Genomic DNA, 23,874 nt, shown 5'->3' on the forward strand with positions numbered 1-23,874 from the left:
AACCAAAACTCCCTCTATTTGCAGATGATCCTATAAATAGAAACTCCTAAAAAGACAGCAAGAAAATTACTGGCACTAATGGAAAGATTCAGTGAAGTGTTAGGTTATAAAATCAATCTTTAAAAATTAATTGGATTTTTCCACACTAGCAAAGAGAGCTCTGAAGTGGAAATCAGGGAAATAATACAATTTACAGTGGCCACTCAAAAGATAAAATGCATGGGAATAAGTGTAACCAGAGATACAAAAGACCTATCTGAATAAAACTACCAAAAGGAAAAAAAAAACTACTGTAAGAAGCCTGGGAATACCTACATAAATGGGAAAGTATACCATGCTCATGGATAGGAAGAGTTAGCATTGTCAAAATGTCAATACTACCCAAAGTGATCTATAAATATAATGCAAACCTAATCCAGATCCTGCTATCATTTTTGAGAGACAGGAAAAAATAAACATCAATTTTAGATGGAAAGGAAAGAGACTTCGGATAAGCAAAATTCAATGAAAAAAAAAACAAAACAAAATAGGAGGCTTCACACTTTCTGATTACAAAACAAGTACACAGCCACGGCAGTCAAAATAACCTGTACAATGACAGACACATGGAATAATGGAACAGAACCCAAAAGTGAATCCATTCATCTATAGGCAGCAGATCTTTCACAAAGGGTCAAAACTCATTGAATAAGGATGAAATAGCCTCTTTAAGAAATGGTGCTGGCAAACATCATTTATAGAAAAATGTAGACCAGTGGTGTGAGTGGCAATACTGGGAGGGTAGAGGGAGAGTGGGTAGGAAAGAGGGAACCGATTACAAGGAACTGTGTGTGACCTCCTCCCTGGGGGACGGATAACCAAAAAGTGGGTGAAGGGAGACGTCGGACAGGGCAAGATATGACAAAATAACAATTTATAAATTATCAAGGGCTCATGAGGGAGGGGGGAGCGGGGAGGGAGGGGGAAATAAGAACCTAATGCCGGGGGCTTAAGTGGAGAGGAAATGTTTTGAGAATGATGAGGGCAATGAATGTACAAATGCGCATTACACAATTGATTATGTATGGATTGCGATAAGAGTTGTATAAGCCCCTAATAAAATTATTTTAAAAAAAGAAAGAAAGAAAAATGTAGAAACAGGACCCATATCTCACACCATATACAAAAACACACTCAAAGATCTGCATGGAAAACCTAAAACTATAAAGATCATCAAAGAAAAAACAGGGAGAAACAGAGGTCCCAAATATGGCACAGGTATACTCTGGAGCTTAACTGAAAATGCAGAAATCATAAACAATAAACCAGATGACTGCACCCTGCTAAAAGTTAGACACTTTAGATTCCTGGTGGTGTAGTTGGTTACGAGTTGAGTTGCTAACCACAAGACCATTGGGTCCAGTTTGAAACCACCAGCTGCTCTGTCCCAGAAAGATGAGACTTTCTGATTCCGTGAATATTTGCAGTCACAGGTCATCACAGAGGCAGGTCTACTCTGTCCAATAGGAATTGACTTGATGGTAGTGAGTTTTTATATGTGTATCAAAGATTTCACCAAAAGACTATGAAAAGCATTTAACAATAACATACTGGACGAGGTGTGAATCTCTAAAATATATAGCAAAAACCCACAACAACAAAGAAAAAGACAAATAATTCAATTTAAAAATGGGAAGAGGGCATGAATAGACACTTTCCCAATGAAATAATCCAGGTGGCTAACAAGTACACGTAGACAAATAACCCCAGCATTAATAGCAAAGTTCAGAAAAACAGAGAACAACAAATGTTGGCAAGGGTGTGTAGTGACTGAAACCCCCATACACTACTAGTAGGACTGTAAAAATGGTACAACCACTGTGGAAAAGAGTACGATTCTTCTTAAAAGTTATCCATAGAAATATTATTTATCCACTCATTTCAATACTAGGTATATATCCTAACTAAATAAGAGCCATGACACGAATAGATAGGTACATACCCATGTTCATTGCTACCACGTATCTGTTCATTTGTTGTACTGCGTGGCTTTTGTGAGACTGTGATGCAGGAAGACGTGTTACTGGTATGTCAAATACCAGCGGGGGGTTACCCAGTATGAATAGGTTTCAGCAGAACTTCCAGACTAATGACCGTCTATGAAAAAAGGAACAGGCTGGCCACTTCTGAGGAGGTAGCCACGGAAAACTTTATGAATTTAAGTGAAGCATTTTCAGATCCTGTAAATCTCATGAATAGCGGTAGAACACTGTCAGCTACGGTGGCAGAACATGAGCCCCACAGGTTGAAAGGACCTCAAAGTATGACTGAGGAAGAACTGCCTCCTCAAAGTGGGGTTGACCATAATGACATGAAAGGAGTAAAACCTTGGTGAGTACAGCTTTGGGGACTTTCATTTGCTGATGGGCCATGACTCAAAATGAGGAGAAACAGCTTCAAACATCAATGAATAGTGGGAACTTGGAATGGTGTGAAGTATGAATCTAAGAAAATTAGAAGTCATCAAAAAATGAAATGAACTGAAAACAGATCTATATTCTAGGCATTAGTAAGCTGAAACAGACTGGTATTGGATGTTTTTAATCAGAAAACATATAGATAAAGGGAATGGCAGATTCAAGAAGATTTTTGTCGCATTTATTGTCAAGAAGAACACTCAGGATTGATCTGGAAGGACGATGCTGTCTGTAATAGCATAATATCTATCTGCATACAAGGAAATCCAATCAATACAACAATTATTCCATTTTATATAACCACCACTAAAGCTTTTGGTGCAGAAATTGAAGTGCTTTACTAGTGTCTTCAGTCTGAAATTGAACAAACATACAGTCAAGATACTTGGGTAATTATTGACAATTGGAATGTAAAACTTGAAAACAGGAAGGAACCGTAGTTGGAAAATATGGATTTGGTGATAGAAACAGAGCTGGAGATCACATGATAGTATTTTGCAAGATCAATGGCTTCTTCGTCTCAATGGCCTTTTTCGTCAACAACACAAAAGGCAATTAAACACATGAACTGCAGACGGAACACCCAGAAGTCAGGTTGACTACATCTGTGGGAAGAGAGGATGGAGAAGGTCAACATCCACAGCTAAAACCAGGCCAGGCACTGATGGTAAAACTGACCATCATGCTCATAGGCAAGTTCAGATTAAATTTGAAGAAAATGAAAACAAGTCCATGAGAGCCAAAATATGACTTTGAGTTTATCCCACCTGAAGTTTGAAGACATTTCAAGAACAGATTTGACACATTGAACAATAATCAGGAACATTATTCATAAAGAAAGTAAGAGGTCATTAAACAAGGAAAGAAAGAATAAATCAAAATGGAGTCAGAAGAAACTCTGAAACTTGCATTTAATCAAAGAGTAGCTAAAATAAATGATGAAATGAAAGAACTGAACAGGAAAATTCCAAGGCAGCTCAAAAAGACAACTAGAGTATCCCAGTGAAATGTACGAAGAGCTGGAGCTAGAAAACCGAAATGAAGGAATCCACTCAGCATATCCTAAACTGAAAGAACTAAAGAAAAAAAATCAAGCATCGAGTTGCAATATTGAAAGATTCTATGGACAAAGCATTAAATGATTCAGGTAATGATGCATCAAAAGAAGATGGAAAGAATACATTATCACTAGCAAAGAGAACAAACAAGTCAACATTCAACCATTTCAAAAGGTAGCATATCATGAAGAACCAACAGTACTGAAAGAAGCCCAAGTTGCACCGAAAGCATTAGCCAAAAACAGGATTCCAGGAATTGATGGAATACCAATTGAAATGTATCTGCAAGCTAATGAAGTACTGGAAGCATTCATTTGTCTATGCCAGGAAAGTTGGAAGACAGTTAGCCAACTGACTAGAAGAGATCCATATTTATACCCATTCCAAAGAAAGGTGACCCAACAGAATGCTCAACTTATAGAACAATATCACTGATATCACAGGCAAGTAAAATTTGCTAAATATCATCCAACAATAGTTGCAGCAGTATATCGACAGGCAACTTCCAGAGGTTATGACTAAATTTAGAAAAGGACTTCAAATAAGGGATATCATTGCTGATGCTAGACGGATCTTGGTTGAAACATGCCAGAAAAAATGTTAACTTGTGTTTCACTGACTGTACAAAGGCATTCAATTGTGTGGACCAAAACAAACTATGGATATCCTTGAGAAGAATGGGAATTCTAGAACACTACAATGTGTCCATGTGACACCTGTACATGGGTCCAGAGGTAGTTATGCGAACAGAATAAGAGGATACTGAATTTCTCCAATATCTTCCATCTGAAGTTGAAAAGGTGGGTGTGCAGGTTGCATCCTCTCACCATTCTTCTTCAATCTGCATGCTAAGCAAATAATCAGAGAAGTTGTGATACATGAAGGAGAATGTGGCGCCGTGATTAGAGGAAGGCTTATTAGCAACCTTCAATATGCAGATGACACCACCTTGCTTGCTGAAAGTAAGGACTTGAAGCACTTGCTGATGCAGATCAAGATTTGAAGCTTTCAATATAGATTTTAACTTAGTGGGAAGAAACCAAAAATTCTCACAACTGGACCAGTAGGTGACATCATGAGAAATGAAGAAAACATTGACGTTGTCAAGGATTTCCTCTTGTTTGGATCCACAGTCAATGCTCATGGAAGCAGCTTCCAAGGGTGCAAGCAACTCATTGAATTGGGTCAATGTATTACTTACAAAGACCGTTTTTAAGTGTTGAAAAGCAATGATGTTACTTTAAGCACTAAGGTGGACCTGACCCAAACCACGGTATTTTCAGTCCCCTCGTATACAAGTAAAAGTTGGGCATTAACTAAAGAATATGGAAGAAGAATCCCTACATTTGAGTTATGGTGCTGGTAAAGAATATTGAAAATCTCATGGACTACCAAAAGAACAAACAAATCCGTCTTGGAGGAAGGACAGCCACAATGCTCCTTAGGGGCAAAGATAGTGAGACATTGTCTTGTGTGTGTTGGACATGCTGTCAGGAGATGCTAGTCCCCAGAGAAAAGAGGAAGACCCTCAAGGACATATACTGAGACCATGGCCGCGACAATGGGCTCAAACATAAGAACAATTGTGAGTACGGTGCCTGACCAGGCAGTGTTGTACAAGGGGTCGCTATGAATTGGAATGGAATCAATGGCCCCTACCAACCACAGCACGTTCATTGTTAATTAAAAAAAAAGATGGAAACAACCTAAATGTCCATGAAGGGAAGAATAGATAAACAATGTGTACATTAATGGATAAACCATGTGTCCATTAACAGTTTGTGTACATACACGCAATGTAATACTATGAAATGTTAAAGCTTATCAATGACTCTGCAAAACACTTCATACCATGGGTTAACCTAGAGGTTTTTATGGTGAGAATAACTAGTCACAAAAGGACAGCTAGTCTAGGAGACCACCCCCACTACTCTACAAAGTCAAGGAACATTTTTCATGCAAAAGGAGACAGTCTTTGAGAGTTGTGAGAGTGAGGAGGGCAGGGAAAATAAATCCCTAAGTAGAGAGGGAAAGCGGCCACATATTGACTTGGGTGAAGAAGAAGGCAATATACGAGAAAAGGAAGAGGAAGATTAGCAAAAACATGAAGACAAAGGAGACCACCGGAAGGAAGACACGAGCTAAAGACATGCTTGGACGCAAAGTCCAGCAGTCACAGTCATCTCTGAGCAGAAACAGGCAGACAGGCAAGCCAAACGGGTTCAGGGAGGAGGAGGGCTATCCCCACAAATGTAGACAGATTTGACAGACTATTTCTACATGTGTATTTGCATATACAGGATAGCCACGACAATATAAGGAAGCTCCAAAAAGTTCATGGATGTATTTTACCATTTCCTCAGCGAACATTTATTTTGCTTCTAATTTTTGCAGTCACGTATTAAACTTCAATAAATATTATTTCTGCTAAATTTAACGTTTTACTGTCACCGTCATCAAACGTAGCAGAATTGGCTGCTTGAGTCATCCCAGGGCGCACCAGCTGAACGTTCTGCTGACCTCTCCGCACACATTCTAAGAGGGGATCTGTAATAGGATTGTGGCCACGTCTGAATTTTAGTGACATATTTAATGAAATCTTTAGGAAACCTCCATCATCTTTACGCTCATTTGGTTGTAAATGAAATCTCCTATTGCTTCATCTTAAACTATAGTCTAAGGTTGTTGCATTTACATTTTCTCGTTTTTAAAAAAATGCATTATTGTAGCTTCCTTTGTCTTTCTCAATTTTGCAAGACTAATGTGAACTGAAAATTCAGCGTATGTCAATTATTTAAATTGAGATGTCCACTGAATTCCTTCTTTAAGTCTTATGCAACCATTTGTTGCAGCTAAAAGAGAAATGTTATCAATTTTTGGTTATATCTTATTTCACATGGTCCCTTTTCTAATGGAACAAAATATGAACATTGAAAATAGAGTATAGTATAGCGGTGATATTGATGCTAGTCATGCTAACATTGAAGATGCTGGTGGTGAAAATGTTTGCTGTTGTTGATGGTTGTAGAGGTAGGTGGTGGAGATGGTAAAGGTAGTAGTACTAATAGTGATGGAGATGATGAAGATGGAGGTAGATGTAGGAGTATGCAGTGGTGGTGATGGTGGTAACGGTGGTGGTAGGGAGTGATGTTTATGGTAGTGTGGAAGTTTTGGTGGTGAATGGATGTAGCGTTATGAGCAGGGTATGGTTGCAGTGATAGTGATGGTGGTGGTGGTGGTAATTGAGGTCAGTGGCGATGGCAATAGAAGCCATCACTGAGAGTTTACTCTATGAAAGGAGCCTCTTAAAGCATTTACACAGATTTTCCCATGAGCATTCAAACATTCTTTTATGAAACAAATATGTTTTGGGTTGTTGTTATGAGTTACTCATGAAGTAGGCTCCTTGGAGCATTGGAGAGTTAAAAACAAAACAAAAGAACTTAGACACAGGCCATATCTTCCAGGTGGCTGTACTCTGACAGTATTTTCTGTGTATGGATAACTGCCTAATACAACTCAGAAAGTGTTCAGGTCAATAAAAAATACCTGTGGAATACTTTGGGACAGCATTCATTGCATATTGTATAATTCATTGCGTACTGTACAATATTCAAAGCACTTTTACGTGTTTCATCTCACTTGATCAATGAGCTATTGTACCTATTGTATCTATTGGGCACCATTCTAAGTACTTTATAGTCATGATTTTATTTAATTTTCATAATAAATCATCATCATCATTCTTTTTCATAGATGAAAACTCTGGGGCAAGGATTAAAGACCTTACTGAAAATCCTATACAACCTTTAAGTAGCAGAGCCAAGATTCAAATCCAAGACTCTCTGCACTAAAGCACTGACTTTTAACCACATGTCCCTAATATCAGCTGATCGTATTGCGCCCATTCATAACCAGGAATGATGTCAAATTGTGAAATTTGAGAATAAGTTAATATATTTGGGTGTGTTATTTTTAAATGACTTTGGTGGCACAAGTTTTCAATTTTGTTTAAAAAATGCTTATAAACTTATTTAAAGGTTACAAAACGCAGAAAAATCTCATTTAAAATTAAAATGCCAAATCCTGGTAGTTCGGGTATAATTGACTCCTAAGGCATAGATCACTTTTCCTCAGTATGCTAATACCTTTCCGTAGACTGCTGTTTCAGAGTACGGAACGATCCCCAAGATTCTGTCTCCCCCCATTTGAATGCCCATCACATAGGCCACAGGCAATGTATCTACCTACTCTAAAGAACCTTAATTAAGGAATAATATATATCTTCATCACTTCTACTTAATTAGACAGACGGAAGAAAAAATCAAACATACTGCCCTCGAGACCCCGAACAACACTACAGGACAGAGTAGAACTGCCCCTGTGGGCTTCTGAGACTATAAATATTTATAGGAACAGAAAGCCTCATCTTTCTCCCATAAAGCAGCTGATCTTGTGGTTAACAGGCTAATGCATAATTCACCACAGCACCAAAAAAGACCGCAACTGTCAAACAAGACAATTTTAAATGTGCCTGTCTTTCCCTTTGGTATAACGCCAATGTCACACACACACACACACACACACACACACACACACACACACACATTGTGTCTGCCCATCCTGCTTGCCCGGCCGCCAGACCCTTTGCAGCTTGGTCAGTGACCCTACCAGATAAGAGGAGGGCAGACCTCAGTCAGTGGTATTAAATGAAGAGCTGTGAAAATTACTCCCAACCCTTATGAGGTCAAGCATGCATGAAAACAGCAGAATGAGCTTTCCAATTTCAGTGTGTGTGCATGCACACTTGTAGGCTGCATGCCATTTATATTGGTTAATATTGCGTTTTTTCTTTATGGAAATTCTGGTTTTCCCAATATAGTATCATAAGGAGGAATTTCAAATGCATGTGACTTTTCTATTTATTTGTTTACCTCTAAGAATTATATTTACGGAGTACTCAAGATTTAAGGAGTACTTGTGGTGCAATGATTATGCAGCAGGTGCTAATTAAAAAGTTGATGGTTCTCTGTGGGAGAAAAGATCTGGCAATCTGTTCCTGCAATGATTTTAGCATAGTATCATTGCTGACCACTCAGAAAGGGATAGGATGTCCTAGATAAAATGGGGGAAATTGTGGGACAAAAACATACAGAAGACTAGACACAGACTTATTGGTCTGATAGAACCTGGTGGAATCCTCATGATTCTTATTTACCCTCCAAGCCTGGAACTGAATTCACCTCCCTGGCTCGAGCTTCAGCCGAATGATAGGTCTGTAGAGTGAACAGTCATACCAGAGAAGTACACATTTATTGGAACCATCAACCATATGAGATCAAAAGGACAGCAGGGATAAAGCATTGTAGGTAGGAAAAGATAGGAAGAAGGATGAATGGAAGAAGCAGTACACACAGGAAGGAAATGTGAAGAATGCCATTACATGGAGGGATTGCCATTAAGGTCACAAAACAAAACATGTATGAATCATTGAATGGAAAATCTATTTGTTCTGTAAACTCTTACCCAAATAACAATACAATGTTTTTAAAAATCAGCCTCCCAAACCCTATGGGGCAGCTCAACTCTGCCTTGTAGAATTGCTATGAGTCAGAATCTACCTAACAGCACACATCAACTTAAGATAGAGGACACTGGTTGGCACACACAATTTGCTAATCTAAAGATTGGTATCTAAACCCACCAGCAGCTCCACAGAAGAAAGGTGTGGTCAACTGCTTCCATAAAGATTACAGCCAAGCGAATGCTATCGAAAACAGTTCTATTCTGCTGCATGTGCAGTTGTCATCGTCGAAGGCTGACTGGAAGCCAGTTAACAACAACTTAGAATACGTTACAGCATTGTGTAAACTTTCTTATCTCAACAAACTTGGAAGGTTGTAGTTTATTATTACCATATTTAGATAATGAAACTGAGACAGAGAGAGATTAAAATGACTAAGAGTTACAGCACAAACCAGATCGAGGACTCAAACTAACTCTAATGATTCTGTTCATAACCACTGCTTTATGCTATCTAGAAATTTAAAAATACAAAGGTTTGTTTAATTCCTGTGATTTCCTACTTTAGGAGAAAACTTTTCTAGAATAGAAGGAATACCAATTGGCTGAGAACCATATTCTTCAAACCAGATCCTAGAGCAGGTTAAGGTAAGCAGGTTAGGGAGTCCCTTATTTTTAGACTCCACCCTTCAATCTGATCTTCTGAAGGAACTAGGTCTAGATAAGCTCAAATCCTGCCTCGGCCACTTACTAGCTCTCTGCTCTTGGCCAAGTCATTTACTCTCTGGAGGCCTCAGTCTGCTAATCTGTAAAAAGGGAATAATGGTAATTCTATGCTCATACTTCTACCAGGAGGAATAAATGAAAAAATAAACAAACACATTGTCATAAATCGATTCTGGCTTATTGAGAACCTATAGGACAGAGTAGAATTAACCCTTTGGATTTCTGAGACTGTATACTTTTATGAGAGTAGACATCCTTATCTTTTTCCTGCTGAATGGCCAGTGGGTTTGAACCACTGATAGAGTTAGCAGTTCAATGCATTGCCCATTGAGCCGAAGCTCTGAACTAAATTAAATGCTTCACTAAATACTCAAAGATAGAAAAGCCAAAAAAGGAAAAGAAAATTAAAGAAAGGAAGTGTTGTCAACCTCATGGAAGTCATTATATAAAATGTGAACTTGAAACATGTCTGCTACAATTTTGTGAACAAAAGCATACCTTTAAGATAACCTCATTACTCTACCACCTTCTCATCCCATTTTTACATCAACTTTTTGAAGTCCTCTTGTACATATAGCTTGTTTATTAAGAATAGATAGCTAATTTTAGTCCCTGTATAAATAATCCAGTGATGACCACTAGTCAAATCATGTATTTCATGAATTTTCCCACAAACCTCATGAAAGACAGCTCAGCTGCTTTACAGCATACTTAATTCCAGTCCCAAAGGCACAAATCCTTTAACTTTTCCCTTCTTAAATTTCCTTTCCGCTCCCTATGCTCTCTAACACGACTACAGCACTTGGCATTATGTCTCAAATCCTTGGCCAAAGTCAGGCTAATATCTGGGGACATTTCCATGGAAATCAAGTTAGATCCCGTGTTCGTCATTCCAAATTCATCCACAGTACAGCAAACCAATCTCCTCCTCCCCCACCATGCGGAAGGAATTCTTCCACAGAGTTGAAGATAGGATTTGGGCCCAGTGACATTTCCCGAAAATACACAGCATTTCTGTGAGCTCTGGGTATACTTTATCCATACTTCTGCCAAGTTTTTTTTGAAGGGAAATATTTTTGAAAGCATAGTCTCCCTAAGTAAAATGAATGTAGACTTAAAATAATCAGATTTATTTTTTTGAATCAATTTTAGAATTTTAAGACAAAAATCACCTATATTTATTGATTTTCATGCTAACCTTAGAAGCAGATAAACACCTAGAGTTATGTTGACTCAGTTATGTCAGTCCTGTAGGATGGAGTAGAACTGCCTGACCCGTAGGATTTCCATGGCTAGAGTCAACAGAAGTAGGCTGCCATATCTTTCTCCCACAGAGCAGCTGACAAGTTCAAATGGCCAACCTTTCAGTCAGTAGTCCAATATTAACTACTCTGTCATCAGGGCTCCTTTGGAAGTAGATGGAACACTTATTTTATACATTTTTGTAAGTAAAGTTAACCTCTTAAAAAATACTTCTGCTAGATATTATGGGGAAAGATTGAGATTTTTCTTATTTATAAAGAGAAAATTGGAAAAATTAGGAATATTTCTGATATGAGCATGCATAAAAAATATTGTACTAACATTATAATTCAACCTTCCACCTTCTACCAGGACATCTGTGAAATAGTTTCTAATGCATTTTAACAAAGGTTGGCCTTTTGAAGAAGTTTAACATGGTTGTGGAAAATAGAGAGCAAACAGCTAATGGTTAGTGAACACCAGGCTTGTAAACTGCAAGAAAACAGAACTAGCCTTCTAATTAATTTTCACAGTGCTTAATTCCTATGACTATAAAATATAGAAATGTTTCTGTGTTCATGTTTTAAAGTCAAAATACATTATATCAGCTCTACAGCAGAGAAAAATTAAACATTATGCTTTTGTCTATATGTCTACTTTGATGTTTAGTGGCTTAACAGGACCTCCGTCTTGACCAAAAAATTATGAGTAGGGATAAAACTAACTAGGAAAACATACAACCTGTACAAAGGAAACTATGAACACTGTTACAAGAAACCAGGAGAAACCTACATAAATGGAAGAATGCTCCATGCTCGTGGATAGGAAGATTTAATATTGTGAACATATCAATACTACCCAAACTCTCAAACTCGCTGTCATTGAGTCTATTCTGACTCGTAGGAAGCCTATAGCACAGGTAGAACTGTGCCTGTAGGTTTTTAAAATTGTAACTCTTTGGGGAATAGGAAATCTTGTCTTTCTCCTCGGGAGTGGTTGGTGGTTTCAAATTGCTGACCTTATACTTAGCAGCAAAATGTGTAACCCTTACACCACCAGGGGACCTTGATACTAGCCAAAGCCATCTATAAATATAATGTAATTCTGACCCAGATGCCAGCATTACTCTTTAAAGAAATGGAGAAATTATCACAAACTTTGTACTAGTCCCAGGGCATTTTCATTATGGTGGCTGTGTAGTAGGTTGTGACGTCAGGAAGTGAGAGGCCTCTTACTTTGTTCTCTTTAGTCGTGTTTTCCTTCTCCTGGATCTCTTCCCTTTCCATATCAAGATAGATAAGTAAACAAATAACAGAACAGAAAACTCAGAAATAAATCCATCTACTTTCAGACAACTGATTTTGGCAAAGGGCCAAAATACATTAAATGGGAAGATATAGTCTCATCAGCAAATGGTGTTGGCCAAATTGGATTGCCATTGCAGAAGAATGAAAAAGGACCAATACTTCACTCCATCTATAAAAATATGAGGGGGTACCAAAAAAACTGGGAAAAAGCTCTGCTGGGCAGAGTTTTTGTAGTACGGATTTTTCCTACTAGGAGAACATTGAGCAACTTGCTCTGAGTTAGTGCACCCAATGGCATTTCCTGGTAAGGTTTCTCTCTGATCACAGTGAATTTTTTTTTGTAAAAGCAGTTTCACTTGAATCTCGTTTTGTGTGATGGCTAATTTAAGAAAAAGTGTGGCTGTGAAATTTTGTTGCTTGCTTGGAAATATGCTGCAGAAATGGTTGCTATATTGAACACAGCTTATAAGGACAGCGGAAAACCTCAAGTAGACAAATGGTCTTCTTGTTTCAAAAAAGGTGAAATGTAAATTGATGACAAACCTCATTCCGAACGTTTGTCAACTTCCCGATGGATAAAAATGTTGACAAAAATTCATGCACTTGTGCTCGAAGACCGACTACAGACCACTGAAGGGATAAGGAAGCTATCTGGACTATCTCGGAGCTCAGTTCAGCGAATTTCAGCAGAAGATGTGGGAATGAGAAGGGTTGCTGTGAAATTTGTGCCTCAGGTTCTGACTGACCAGGAAAAGGAGTGTCTGGTGGAAACATGCCGTGCTTTGAAAGAAAAGCTCTGAAGTGACACAGACTTTTTTTCCAGGGTGCCGAGACATGGTGCTATTCCTACAAACCCCGAAAGCAAGCATCAATCAGACCAGTGGAAAAAGCCATCATCACCTCATCCAAAACAAGCTCGTCAAGTGAAACCTAAGATCAGACGATGCTCACTTGATTTTTAATATAAGGGGGATAGTGCATTTGGAGTTCATTCCACCAGGTCAGACTGTTAATCACGCTTTCTGTTTAGAGGTCTTGAAAAGATTGTGCAGTAGTGTGTGACAAAAAAGGCCTGATTTGTGGCAGACTGGTTTTGCCACCACAACAATGCACCTGCTCACACAGCCATTTCAATGTCCAGTTTGGGGCCCCCCCAAAAGTATGCCTCTCTTGCCCCATCCATCTGACTCACCTGACTTTGTTCCATGACATTTCTTTTTGTCTCAGCCATTGAAGAGGTACATGAAAGGACAGCAATTTGATGACAGAGAAGTGAAGGGAAAAAATGAGGGAGATGTTGTCAGTTCATCCAAATAGAGGAGTTTGAAAAATGTTTCCAAGTATGGAATTACAGATTTGACCAATGTATTAAGCGTAATAGAGAGTACTGTGAGGGTGATAAGGTTGTTTTGTAAAAAAAAAAAAAAAAAATTGAGTACTGTACATAGCTCTAAAAAAAATTCAGTTTTTTGGGGGAACACTCTCATAAACTCAAGATAGATCAAAACCTAATTGTAAATCCTAGAGCTCTAGAATTCATCAATGAAAAAAATAGAGACAAATTTTAGGGGCCTAATAAAAGCATAAACACACTATCAAACATAACTAGAAAAACACACAGCAGAAGACATTCTTGAGAACTGGAGCCTCCTAAAAATAAGTCATTTATGTGTATCCAAACCCAGGAACTCTGGTAGTGTTGTGGTTACACGTTGGGATGCTAGCCACATGGTTGGCAGTTCAAAACCACCAGAAGCTCTGAGGAAGAAAGAATGGGCTTTCTACTCCTGCAAAGTGCTGGTCTCCGAAGCACACAGGGGGCTCATGAGGAGTCAGCACTGACTTGATGGCAGTGAGTTTGGTTTGGGTTTGAGTGTATCCACAGACCTGGCCCAAAGAAGGAAAATGTAGCCAACTGACTGGAGAAAACATGCGAATGGCATATGGACAAGGGACTAAGCTCTGAAAACTAGAGAAAACCGCAACGCCTCAATTAGAAAAAGACAATCCGGTTTAAAAATGAGCAGAGGACAAGCATAGACAGTTCAAAAAAGACGTCAAGATGGCCAATGGACATATGAAAAAATGCTCATGATCATGAGCCATTTGAGAGATGCAAATCAAATCACCAGCAAGATACCATCTCACACCAAAATTGATAGCAAAGCTAAAAAAAAGAGAAAGAAACAAAAAAATAACAAATACTGGTATGGGTGTGGAAAGATTAGCACCCTCATACACTGTTATAGTTATAGCTGGAAAATGGTATGTTGCTTCCTCAAACATCTGAAGCAGAAATACCATATGACTCAACAATCCTTTTAGTTGGTATATATCCTAAAGAAATAGGAGCTGTAGCACAAATATATATATATATATATATATATTCACTGCAGTACTACTCACAAGAGCAATAAAATGGAAATAACCTAAATGTCTATCGGTGGAAGGATAAAAAAAAACTTTGGTACATACACACAATGGAATACTACCCATTGCTAAAGAATAACGATGAGATTGTGAAACACGCATGATATGGATGAATTTGGAAGACCTAGGCTAAGCAACCACCACTTATCTGTAAGTTTGTCACACTGTGGTGGCATGTGGGTTACTGTGATGCTGGAAGGTATGTCACTGATATTTCACCTACCAAGAGGGCCACCCAAAGTAGACCGACTTCAGCAGAACTTCCAGACTGAGCAAAGGCTACGAAGCAGGAACAGGCTGTCCACTTCAGAGGCATTAGCCGCTGAAAACCCTGTGGGTGGCTGCAGAATAGTGTCAGTTACTGAACCTCATGAATAGTAACAAAAGGCTGTCTGCGGTAGAGCCAGACGATGAGTCCCTCAGGTGGGAAGGCACGGAAAATATGACAGAGGGAGAGTTAGAAAATAAAAAAGGAAGAACATACTCAGCATGTCTGAAACCGAAAGAACTAAAGGAAAAATCCAAGCCTCAAGATGCGATATCGAAATGTTCTCTGGGCAAAATACTGAACAACACAGGAAGCAGCCAATGAAAATAACAGGAGTACACAGTTACTGTACCAAATAGAACTAGTGGATGTACAACCAATTCAAGAGGTAGCATTTGAGGAAGAATCAATGGTACTGAATGATGAAGCCAAGCTGCACTGAAAGCATTCCAAAAACAAGGCTCCAGGAATTGATGAACTACCGATGGAGATGTATCAAAACGCTGAGGAAGCACTGGAAGTACTCACTCACTATGCCAAGAAACTTGGAAGACAGCTACTTGGCCAACTGACTTGGAGAGATCCATATTTGTACCCTTGCCAAAGAAAGGAGATCTATCAGAATATACTCAAATTATATATCACTGATATCAATTAAGATGATGCTGAGAATCATCAATTAAGATGTTGCTGAGAATCATCCAGTAATGGTTGTAGCAGTACATTGACATGGAGCTGCCAGATTCAGAAGAGAATATGAACAAGGAATATCATTGTTGATGTCAGATGGATCTTGGCTGAAAGCTGGGAATACTACAAGGATGTTTACTTGTGTCTTATTGACTATGCAAAGGCACTGTGGAATCATAACCAATTATGGATAGCCTTGAGAAGAATGAGAATTCCAGAAAAATTCATTGTGCTCGTGAGGAACCTGTACATAATCAAGAGGTGGTTATAGAAACAGAACAAAGGAATATTTAGTGGTTTAAAATCTGGAAAGGTGTGTGTCAGGGTTGTATTCTATCAGCATTCTTCTTCAATGTGTATGCTGAATAAATCATCAGAAAATCTGGATAATATGAAGAATGTAGCACCAAGACTGGAGGAAGGTTTGTTAGTAACCTGAGATATGGAGATGACACAACCTTGCACACTGAAACAGAGGAGGACTTGAAGCACTTGCTGATGAAGATCAAGTATTTCAGAATAGATTACAACTCAATGTAAAGAAAACCGAAATCCTCACAATTGGACCAATAAGTAACATCATGATAAACGAAAAGAAGATTGAAATTGTCAAGGATTTCCTCTTGGTTGGATCCACAGTCAAGGTTCATGGAAGCAATTGTCAAGAGATCAAATAACACATTGCATTGGATAAGTCTGCTACACAACACCTCTTTAAAGTATTGGAAAGCAGGGATATTTCTTTTAAGGACTAAAGTGTACCCATCTCCAACCATGGTCTTTTCCATAGCCTCGTGTGCATCTTAAAGTTGGACATTGAATAAGGAAGATGGAAGAAAAAATCAATGTAGTGTATTATGGTGCTGGCGAAGAACAGGGAAAATAACCTAGACTGCCAAAAGAAACAGATCTGTCTTGAAAAAGTACAATCATCTCACGTATTGTGGACATGTTGTCAGGAAAGATTGCTCCTGGAGAGCGACATCCTGCTTGCCAAAGCAGAGGGACAATGAAAATGAGGAAGGGCCTTGGTGAAATGGATTGACACTGGTTGCAAGAACGGGCTCACAGAGAACAACAATGTGAGGATGGCGCAGGGCTGGGCAGTATTTTGTTCTGTTGTTCATGGAGTCGTTATGAGCTGGAACCAACTCAACAGCATCTAACAACAGCAAAATGTGGAGTGGAGTTAGGTGATCACAATAGGACCTTGTGATAAAAAGAGACAATCAAGATAAAGGCTTTTCAAATCAAAAGAAACAGACTCATGTTTACCAGGGATGGGTGGGCAAGAGAGGGAAGGGGAAGCAATAGGGCAAATGTTAGCTAAAGTGAAGGAGAAGATAATATTCTACAGAAGAAGAGAAGGGGGGGGGAGCGTATGGGATGCACAAGTGGGAGGTTTGGTAAATTGCTTACATCGTTGGATTATTGAATACCGAAATGATCATCTGAAATGTGAATCCTCACCTACTACACCCTAAAAAAAATGAAGCTTCTTTTATTCTGCATTGAATTTGGAAGTAGGGAAATGAGAAGCCCATACATTTTACACATACTTGTGACATGCAAACTCTCTTCCATGACTGCAAATGTACTACTGAAAGAAGAATCTGGTGCATACATGACCACTTCTTAGTAGTTTGTAAAAAGAAAGAGATAGAGGAGCGTCTTAACAAGATGGTTGGTTCTCATCAATGAGAGCAGCCCACATTAGAGTAACTCTATTTACCTCCAGTTCCTACTAACAAAGAAATTAAAACAAAATATATGTGTGTGCAGAAGGGTAAATAAAAAAGTAATTCCACTAGAGTTCCAGTTCACACATGCAAGGTTTATTCTAAATGTGTGTGAGCATGTTTCTGTCATCAGTGGGTGGCTGCAGACAAGTTCTCTCAGGAATGTACTTTGCTTAGCCTTGTTTGGGTGCCTTGCGGAAAAAAAAAAAAAGTGGTTTCCGGAAGGAGCTCAGAAGTGCTATGACAACTGAAACCTGCACTGATGAAGCAAAAGGCCAGGAAAGTTGTGCCAAGGAGCTTTTTGTCAAAACAATACATCTGTTTGATCCTCAAAGGTAGCAATGGCTGGCTGTTCTACAAGAATTTTGTTGGGAAGTCTTATCCCACCTATCCCACCAGAACTCCCACTGCATAATTTTTATAATACAGCCAGGTACAGTAATGGTTAAGTACCCTGGTATAGGCCAAAAGTAGAATAAAAGAGGCATACGTTTGTACATAGATATCTAGGTATCTATACCCTTTTGACATTAATGCAACTATACATTTAATAGGTCGTGGCATTTTTGTATTCTATTTCAATATTAAGCTTTTATAACTTTAATATGCATTATATGTTTATTTGATGTTGTGAAAATTAAATGACCCATAGATGCAAATGCCTCTACAACAAGGTCAAGCGCAAATGGGCATCTACAAATTATCGCCGACTAGATTCACAAACCTTCTTTTTTCATGCAAGAAAAAAGCGTTGACTACCTTCTTATTTTTCTGTGTGGTCTCACTAACTAGCCGCCATTCCTACAATTGGAGACATTGGTCACAGGATCCCTGTAGGACTTGTAATATGGGTCTGAAAGAAGTCAAGAAGCATACATCACAGTGTAAATTAAAACATGACTTTCTTCGCTGAGAAAGTCTTGTCCCCAAAAGAAATAAGTCAGCTACACTAATCAATATACTTAGTAATATAATAGATCTACATCACGGTGCAAGATACAATCTCATTTTGTCATGTGCCAATGAGCTGCTTATAGACTGTCACTCTGGGTACCCCGGTCTTAAAGTACACCTTAGACAGGTTAGCTCTAAAGTCAACACTTACACTCGATCTCATAGCAGTGCTCCACGGTTATGTTTTGAATGTGTATACACGCACACTTTGAAGATGTGGGTTCATTTCCAGACAACGACACTAAAGCAAACATCACAATAAAGCAAGCCACATGGATTTTTTTTGTATTCTAGTGTATGTAAAAGTTATAGTTATACTATACTGTAATTTATTAAATGTGAAATATCATTTAGAAAAGGTTTTAAATAGTGTGATAACTACCAAAATGTGACACAGAGGCATGAAATGAGCCCTTGCTGTTGGAAAAATGGAGCTTGTAAACTTGCTGGCCAAGTTGCCACAAACCTTCACTCCAAAACGAAGCAGCATCTGCGAAGTGCAGTAATATGTGCTACACCTGGAGATGTGTCTGTGCCATAAGCAAGTGTAACTTTGACATAGATACATTATGTATAATTGATCATATGCAAAAGTATACTCCAATTTCTGTAGCTATTTGGGATCTGCTAAAAATAGCTGTATAGTTCTTGTCTTGCATACGAAAAGCAGTTGAGGAGTAAATACATCCTTTGACAAAGATGTAATATGGGGTACTAAATAAGATTTTTTTTTTCTTATGAGATGGTGTCTAGCTCTAGGTGCTCTGTGATGAAGAGTTTGGATAATATATCGGGGAAGATACCGGGAATGATTAGTGATGTCTTCCTTAAGTGTGGGAACAAAGCATAGTCCCACCCTGTGCTATATATTTGCCATTCTTGAGGCAGTAGTTTTGAATTTATCCTTCTAATAAAAAAGAATGATGAGTTATTCTGTTTTAGGGCATGAAAATCATGGCCGAAAAAAAGAATCCAGTCCAACGTTTGAACCTGTAAACACTTCTCTTCAAGACTATTACATGGACGTGGCTTTCCTCATTGATGCTTCCCATAGAATAGGACAGAGTGAGTTTAAGGCAGTCAAAGCTTCGATAACCTCAATGCTCGATTACTTTTACGTTGCCCCAGATCCTCTGACCTCCATCTTAGGAGACAGAGTGGCAGTTCTGACCTACTCTCCTCCGGATTATATGCCCAACTCTGAAGAATGCCCAGTCTACCTAGAGTTCGATTTGCTCACTTATAACAGTGTATACCAAATGAAGCACCATCTCCAAAACTCTGCTCAACAGCTCAATGGAGATGTCTTTACTGGCCATGCTCTCCAGTGGACAATTGACAATGTCTTTGAAGGAATCCCCAACCCAAGGAAAAACAAAGTTATCTTTATAGTATCTGCTGGTGAAACCAACCATTTAGACAAAGAACTCTTAATGAATGTATCTATGAGAGCCAAGTGCCAAGGCTACACTCTATTTGTGTTTTCCTTTGGTCCTACACACAATGAGAAGGAATTAGAAGACCTAGCCAGCCACCCATTGGATCATCACTTAGTCCAGCTTGGCCGAATCCACGAACCAGATTTGGACTATATCACCAAGTTTATCAAGCCATTTGTTCATTTGATCAGACGTAAGTCCTTCAAGATTTTCTCTGCTTTTGTTTATGCAATGGGTTTAATGTCTCTGTGTATAATCCGTCAGTAGATCTGGCTTCGCTTCAGTCAAGAGTAAGAAACCTGGTAGCGTACTGGGTTATGTGTTCAGCTGCTAACCAAAGGTCAGTGGTTTGAACCAACCAGTCACTCCTTGGGAGACAAGGATCCCCTGACAGATCTAGATTCAAATGTGTTGACAGGCTTTCTGACTGTGCAGCAGCAGTTCTAATCTGTTCTATGGATTGGACTCAATGGCAGTGAGTTTGGTTTGGTTTTGGTCAATGAAGAGTGGTGGAGTCTAAGGCATGGATCCAAAGCTCACTGCCCTTGAATTGATTCTGATTCACCTTCACCCGACAGGACAGGGTAGAACTGCCTCTGTAGGTTTCCAAGGCTGTAACTTCTTGGGAGTACAAAGACTCACATCTTCTAACCAAGACCTGGTGAAAAATAATGAAAAACAGAGAAAAATTCCAGTGCACTTAATCCTGAGCCTCATTATTGTACCTTCAAAGTTTTTTCCAAGAAATCTCCATATGTTTGAAAAGAGCTTCTTTTTTTATCCCAATCTGACACTATGTACTATGTGCCAGGTATTCTGATAAAGTCTCATGGATTATATTATTTAATCATCAATATAGCTCTCAAAGAAAAGTATTAGTGTTACCACTTTATGGATGAGGAATTTGAGATTTGGCGATATTAAATCAATTGCTCAAAGGCTCACAGTTAAAGTTGTCTGATGCTAACACACCCCTACTCATTCTCACCTAAAAATTGTACTTTCCTCCATTAAACTGTACTTCAGTTACAAAATCCCTACCAAGATACACTCTGCCCAATAATGTCCTGTCACCACCACGCTCCAATTGTTCCAAGAGTTTTGATTTTATCTTGTCATTGTACACAACACTTCATTCTGACTTCACTTCTTATGAGCCATGGACACAGATCTCTTCTAGAACTTCTGCCCAAGACAACAGGCTCAAACAGTTAGGAGGGGGTTGAGGGAACTTCAAAGGTGACTGATGAGTCTGAGCCGATGTTATCATTTTAGGGCAGGGATATAGAGCAAACTGACACCTTTTGGAAGAGAGCAGATTGGTTGTCTGCAGCTCTTCCAACGTTACCAGACGTTCAGATTCCCAAAATGCCCCCCAGGGCTCACGTAACCCCCAGGAATCTTAGAATTCCAGAGTTATATGTACTATCAACTTTATAACATGCAAAAGGTAGTGCCTTCTTCCAATCACAAAATAACTCAGGCAGACATTTCACTAGGTAATAGAGTCATCAATCAGAGGCCCCTTTCAGAGGGAGAGAGATCAAAGAAGTTAAGCGACATCTTCGAATTATATCACAAGCTTGAGATACACAGAAAACAGGAACTTTTGACTCAACCATTGAAATATATCATTGACTGCACCAAGATGTTTAATTGCAGGAGAGCACGACTTTTCAGAGCCCTTAATACAATCAATTTTTGCTTGAAAATGCCTCCCACTGCAGAAGAAACTGAGCTGACTTTGGGGGATGGACTAATCACCCCACTCTTTCCTCAGATGCCATCAACAAATATCCCCCGACAGATCTGGGACCCAAATGTGCCAACTTCACCTCTCCCAACCTAAACAACGCCGGGACAGAATACACTATACCGTGAGTTGATGAAGTCAGAGATTGGTTAGTGCTGTAGCTGAAAAAAGTCCTTAGGATATAATTTGAAATGAATGGAATTTTTTGTTTTCAAGACACAAGTTTGCTTGTGTGTGTGCATGCACATGTGTGTTTGTTGTCCTGACCACACAGATCTGCTGTTAGCAGCAAACAGAACATGGGTCATGTTGGAAAGAACTATGTTTCCCTTTCTGTTTCTTTTACCAAAAAAATAAGCAGTAACCCCCTGATTAATAGAAATCTAATACTGATAACTTCTAAACAGACAACCTATAATACTAAAGGCTGGGTATAAAAATCTTGTAGCAGATGAAAAACATTTTAAAAGTCATAAAATAAAAACAAACTACAAAAACAAAAACATTTGCCCTTTAATAAACAGAACCCATGACAGTTTGAATTCTTTCTAGTACTTTTGGCAAAATACAGCCCTAAGTACTCAATAAATATTCAGTGGCACAAATAATATTGACCTTACAACCCAAAGACAAACATCTAATTTCCCTTTTGAATATTACAAAATTTCCCTTGAGTCAAACTTCACCCACAAACTACATTCAGACTATTTCAATCGCATGCGTTGAAATGGATACATGTCATGTGATCTGAATGCATTTACATGCAATCCTGCAAGGGACTTGGATGACACATCGTTCATCTCTTTTCTCTGTCACCTCAGCCGTCATCCTGAAGTGCATGGAACAGATTCAGAGAGTGGTAAGCCGTTTGGTGAATTTGATTCCCAGGAGCAGCATTTCTTTATAATAGGGAGCAACCACAGTGATGGTTCTGAGACCATGATTAATTTGCTCCAGAAATTATATCTGCTCTTTGCAACTGGAGAAATGATTAAAAACAAGGAAGAAGCACAGTCAGAAGAAGTCTCAGCTTGTGAAAATCATGAACCACAAGGAAAAACAGGTAACCTTGACTACAGAGAGTGGAGAAGTCCCTCGGTTTGTTTGGACTTTCTCTGGTGAAGGATGAGCAATGAGAACTCACTGGGACAGATAGAAATGACTGGGCAGAGATAAAAGAGGGGCGTATCATCTTTCTAGAGCTACAAGAGATGAGGGAGACTTTGGCTCAGGAGAGGCCAAAAATCAAGTCAGTTATGTTGACATAGCCAGAACTCAAAATAGGTGTCTTCAAATACTATGGAAAGAGCTAGAAAACATTAGCTGAGTGATTGATACAAGTCATTCGCAAAAGGACAAATATTCACCAAAAGGCAAGTAAAACCTCACTCATATAAAAAAGAGGGAAAACCACAAATCAATAGACAAAAAAGCTTATTGGTAGTTACCAGAGGTGGGGGGTGGGGTGGGGAGAGAAGGGTGTCAACAGTGTTGAAAATATTACCTTCAGGCTAGGATGGCACAGTCAATTATTGTAATTATTGTCAATAAGTTGTACACATGTAAAAGGCTGACTTTGCAAACATTGTGTGAGAGATCGATTTTACAACAATGAAGAGGAAAGTGGCTGCCGCCATGCTGTATGGACAACCAAAGACCGTGGAATTTGGTTCCTTGCTTTGGTGGCTTAGGGTCATGTTTTCATGAGCTATCTCAGTTAATTCGTTTAATAATGTGTTCAGTGCTTTGCTCTATCTCCTACTTTGATGCATAATACCTGGGGTCCTAAAAGTTTTCAAACAGGCATCCAAAGCACAGCAACTGATCTTTACTCTCTGGAATAAACAAGGAGGAGGAAGAATCAGGACTAGAAGGAGGATGTGGACCGTGTGGCTCCTCGCCTCCAACTCCAACTACCTCCTTTGCCAGAAGACCAGGACTGAAGGGCGCCTCGTGGGCATTACTGAACATTTTGATCAAAGATTTCATAGGGAAAAAATCCTGATCAAAGGAGGGGAATGCAGAACTTATGGGCTCCAGATTTCTTGAAGCCATGAAACTTAGATGAATCCCTGATATGTTTGCCCTCAAGTTGTTTTTTTTTTTCCACTTAAACCAAACTAAACAATGATTCAACTTAACAAAAAAAATTTTTTTCAAGCCTGTCTTGAGCATTATACTCTTTTAAGAACTGAGGTCATTTGGCAGAAGAAGCAAAGGCTATTGCTAGAAGAACCATATCAAATAATTCTTGGCAGTGCAACAATGTACGTATCTTTGTTGAAACAT

The 23,874-nt window shown here is 38.9% G+C and overlaps 1 protein-coding gene across 1 annotated transcript in view; it reads left to right on the forward strand.

The window, feature by feature from the left end:
* The window catches only part of COL6A5 (collagen type VI alpha 5 chain), a 149,102-nt gene that overhangs the window by 120,308 nt on the left and 4,920 nt on the right, over positions 1-23,874 (forward strand). The window contains exons 34-36 of the mRNA XM_045297696.1: positions 19,336-20,025; positions 21,613-21,709; positions 22,407-22,648. Coding sequence (XP_045153631.1) covers positions 19,336-20,025; positions 21,613-21,709; positions 22,407-22,648 — 1,029 coding nt within the window. The remainder of the gene's footprint in view (positions 1-19,335; positions 20,026-21,612; positions 21,710-22,406; positions 22,649-23,874) is intronic.

The sequence above is a fragment of the Echinops telfairi genome, unplaced genomic scaffold (assembly GCF_000313985.2).
Source record: "Echinops telfairi isolate 266 unplaced genomic scaffold, ASM31398v2 ScPeMD7_7420;HRSCAF=8458, whole genome shotgun sequence".
NCBI classification, from domain to species: Eukaryota; Metazoa; Chordata; class Mammalia; order Afrosoricida; family Tenrecidae; genus Echinops; species Echinops telfairi.